Consider the following 4502-nt stretch of genomic DNA (forward strand, 5'->3'; position numbering starts at 1 on the left):
CGGCGCAACGCTCCTCCTTCCCGCTCTGGCCCAATGCCGGAGGCCTGGACCATGCATTTTCCCGACTGTCAGGCGTCTCCCGCCTCCTCACAAGGGCATCAGCGCAATGGGATCCCTCAACAACACCCATCCAGTTCTATATCAACTCCAGCATCACCATCCCCGGCGGAGCGGCCGGCGGTATGCGCCCGTTCCGAATGGAAGAGCAGGCGCACAGGACGGGTGAGATCTGCCTCCGGGAATCGAATACGATTGAATCGCATCGGCGGCGATTTCATTTATCATTCTTAATGATTTGCCCTCGTCGCCCACATCCGCGCTCGCCATATATCGCCAGGCTCAGCGATGCACGCCGCGCTGCCGGCGGCGGCGCGCGCACGGGACACAGTGCGTGCGTCGTGCCCGGGCTCGGGGACGTAGGGAGCGTGGCCGAGCGCAGGCGTCACAGAACGAGCGCCGCCGTCGCGTCCGCGCGCGGCCGAGGCGGTGTGTCCCCGCACGGTACGTACTATCTCTGGCGGTGCAGCGGGAGCCGCCCTGCTTCTGCGATACAGTGCGTGCACGCGCACCCCCGGAGAAGTCGGTCGGCAACGTATCATCCGCGCACGCGCTTGCCAACGGGCCCCTGGCGGCCATGCGAGGCTGTTCTGCAGCGGCGCGCGCGCAGACGGCTTCTGCGACGGGGTGCGTCCGATCACGCATGGTGTCTCTCGGCGGCTGAACCTCGCGATGCAGCCGAGACTCGAGGGCCCGGTGCACGTTGGTGTCCATTTCAACTGACTAGAAGTCGTAGCACGAGCAAGCGTCTGCACCCCGGACTCCGGGTTTCAGTGGCGGTGGCGCACTGGTGTTATCGTCCTACGCCGTCTCTGGCTATGTGCATGCTTACGCACGAACGCTGGCGGTGGTGGAGGGGGAAGCTCCACCTGGTTAATGGATGGTTAGCAGTGGCGACAAGGCCAGGCCAAGGACCAGGGGGATCTGCCAGGTGTTCTTGGATGGGCACAACGGGCAGATCGTGGGACGGAAAATGGCCCCTGTCCTATGCCCCCTACACCAAGGCAGATGCCCCTCGTCGCCGCACTGCGGTGCGTGATGCAATCGCGCATCAGACATCAGCATCACCGCCGGGATCGTGCTCATCCCAGCCTCGAGGACCGGCCAGTGTCGCGGCGGAGTGCGTGCACGGAAATGCATCTCATCGCCTTGGTCATGACCACGCCTGCGCACCGCACCCCTCGCCATCGGGGAGCAGAGAATGGGGGCGAGAAGGCCGGTCTTCGCCCATTCTAGGGACTCTCCGCCGGTCTTCAGCGATCATGCTGCCCACCTGCCCCTTCCTTGGCGCTGATCCTCATCAGTGAGGCCATTATTGGCGTATTTGGCTGCCAGCGCCGGTGCTCCTGGCGTATGCCGCGAGCGCAGAAACAGCGCGCGCGCGCTCGCACATCGCCCTGATCGCGATCACGTTCTGAGCTTCGTTGGCGGAGGTGGTGCGTGATGTGGTGTGATATATTGCTGTTGTATGTGGTATATGACCCCGACAAGCAGCAGGGGCCATCTGGCGAGCACAAACGAGCGCGCCCGCGGTGGGAGGCGGCAACGACGACAAGATCACACCAGGTGATAGCAGCAGGAGAAAGGGAAATTGACCACCGCGATACTATTGGGCGACGGCAACCACATTGGTCCCAGCAGACCAGCACGAACGAACCTTAACACTAGCATTACCGCTGCGGCGAGCATCGCCCAAACAGCGACAGGCCAGAAGACATTCGACATGCACCAACGGGAGCACTAGTGGCGGCAGGTAGCAACAGCAACACGGCTGAGATCACGACAACAGCAAACGACGACGGCAACAACAGTATTACTCAGTGCCAGCTGGCCGGTGCGAACAAACGAACCTTAACGCCAGCATCACCACCACCGACACATGTGGCGCCCAAATACGCATGGAGCACGGCCTATATCGTCCCTGTCCGACCACCCAGACCCCGGCGGTACCGCACCGTGCGACACATGCGCACGGTGCACTATGATGCGGCGGCGGAGCCTGCGCCTGGCTGTGTTAACGCGCATCGGAGTCAGGTCGTCTGGCGACGCGCGCAGCGCGGACTCTGCACGCAGTCGGAGGGAGACCAGGCGCGGGCGCAAAGGCGGGATCTGGGTCGCAGGACTGCGCGCCGAGCCCCTGGGAGACAGGAGGGGGGCCGGGAAGACGTATTTCGGCACACGTGCGCGCGGATGCTGCAGTATCTCAGCGGCTTGGATGGACCAATGCGAGATGCCGTAGACACCAGGGGGCATATGCCGCCTGCTCACGGGACGGGCGGGGGCGCGGCTCGGAACAGGCGACGTTATGCGCGGCCCGCCGTTTCTTTCTTTCCCCCACGGCTCGACGCCCTACGTGAGCAGGCCTGGCATAGTCCCGCCACCTTGCCAGGTTCTGTGCGCGGTGGCCGTAGCGGACGACAGAACGATTTTCGTGGTAAAACATGGGGTGGCAGAGGCCGCCAGCAGCGATCTCCGATGGCAGAACAGCCGACCTCTGTGCTTCTTGCTCAAATTCACCCACAGAGACAAGTCTTCTCCTCGGCACATCGACCGACCATCCGCACACCAACGTTCGATTCCGGGCGGCCGAGACATCACAAGGGTCCATCATATACAGGAGGGCACGGTAGTCTACCGGACCCAAATCCGGCATGTCCTGAGCGAGACCACAGGCCCCCGCGGCACGCTGGACTCACCCCGCGATAAGTCCGCGGGCGCAAGCACAGAACAGCTGGGGGCCCCAAGCTCAAGCGCCCAAGGCTCGAGCGAGCGCGGGGACGGCGCAAGTGCAGCGTGGGACGACAGAACAGGACAAGAACGCGCAATACGCCTGCACAGCTCCGATATCGCCTGTACGCACATAGATCTCGACACGGCGCCAAGGCGCGACTCTCAAGACTCACGCGCCCGACCCGATGTCGATCAAAATAAATACATTTATTTATTTATTTTCGAGAGGGCGGAGAGGTGTAACTAGCGAGGTCCACGGCCGCGATACGCACACTTCCGAGGAAAGCGATCGAGAGTTGTCGCCGCCGGCCGCAAGAGGCAGCCACCCGCACGTCATGGGCGGAAAGCCGGGAGGCAGCGCCCGCGCCGCGTCGCCGCTGTTGCACAGACGATGTTGGCTGGACACCACGGACGTGACACACGGAGCAGGGTCGCGGGGTAGCCGGTGCGGCCTGAGCCCTCACCAGAGGAGGGGCACAGAAAAGCGCCTCGAGGCCCGCCTGCGCGCGGGGCAAGGTTCTGTTGGTTTCCTGCAGTGGGGACCCGGAGGCCGTGAGGCCGTGCGGCGCACAGAAGAGCCCGGAGAAGCATCTTGAGCGCACTCGCCCAGGCGCAGTTGATGCGGGTGCGTCTGTGTGTAGTGTCCGCTGTGTCCGCGACACTGCGACCGGCCGACGGCGATGCGGCGGAGCGGCACGGGGCTTCTGTGCGGTCGGGCGGACAAGACCAGGCCCATGGCTTGAATACGGGTCGGGGAGGCTGGAGAGCTACACGACACCGCAGCCGACGGATGCGGGGGGGGAGGGGGGTCGCCAGCCCTGCTCGGAGCCAAACGCGCAGTGCGTGCGGGCTGCCACGTCGATGCGCAACGCCAGCACCCCACCAACACGGGGGGCGGAGGCAGCGAGGTTATCCATGAGGGCGCGTGGAATGCAGGACGCATAGGGGCATTCGATATGTGGGTCCGCGGGAGCTCGGGTGGACCATATCAGCAGGGATCAAGCAAGAAATCAGGCACGCAGGTTAGCGAGAGTCCCGGTTCCAACCTGTGGGAGTATGCTTACAGGGTTGATGAGCGAGTGGACCTCCATGGGCACCCACCAGCACTGAGGCCCGTCTCCCAGATGCTAGGCGTATGTGAGAGACGAGGAATCGTGAGGCCCGCTCCTGATCTGGCTCCAGGCGAGAAGCACAATGCACACTCGCCCATACACAGCCCACCAGTCTTGCAAAAGTCGGATGTTGATCAGAGCAGAGTCGATGATGAGAGTGCCTGGGGACTCGCGAGCTCAGAGCCAGACTCGGCTGGTAGTTGGATGGATTGTACAGCACCGCATACCCCAGCACAGCCAGCAGCAACACACCCAGAGAGCCTCGAGGCCCGCACCGTTCGAAGCCCGAATCTTCCTGCGGTGTCCGCACAGCCGTGCGGGTCGCTCTGCGATCAGAACTTGAAGTAGGCGAACTGTGCGCAACACAGCACGATCAGCGCTCGGGGCGGGGAGCACAGCGCTCTGCTCGGCAACTCAGATGGGACAGGCGCGATTCGCGCTGGCGATGATGCAGTAGTTGTGAGAGCCGCGCGCCTCGATGGCTGCTCGCCACCCCGGAGACCGCGCATCAGACTCTGCGTGCCAAGGGGACGCCGTAGGGGAGGACAGGATCAACGGTCGCTGGTGCGCCAGTGAGATGCCGGAGGTGCGTAGATGCTGTGG

At 63.8% G+C, this 4502-nt stretch overlaps 1 protein-coding gene across 1 annotated transcript; it reads left to right on the forward strand.

Annotated features, from left to right (window-relative positions):
• Positions 1–3743: 3743 nt before the first annotated feature.
• Positions 3744–4247, forward strand: FIBRA_08917 (uncharacterized protein; the record flags this gene model as incomplete). Its single annotated transcript, XM_012330529.1, has 1 exon — positions 3744–4247. The coding sequence occupies one exon, from the start codon at positions 3744–3746 to the stop codon at positions 4245–4247; it is 504 nt and encodes a 167-aa protein (XP_012185919.1).
• Positions 4248–4502: the final 255 nt, after the last annotated feature.

Source organism: Fibroporia radiculosa (assembly GCF_000313525.1).
Source record: "Fibroporia radiculosa TFFH 294 genomic supercontigs, scaffold4847, whole genome shotgun sequence".
NCBI lineage: Eukaryota > Fungi > Basidiomycota > Agaricomycetes > Polyporales > Fibroporiaceae > Fibroporia > Fibroporia radiculosa.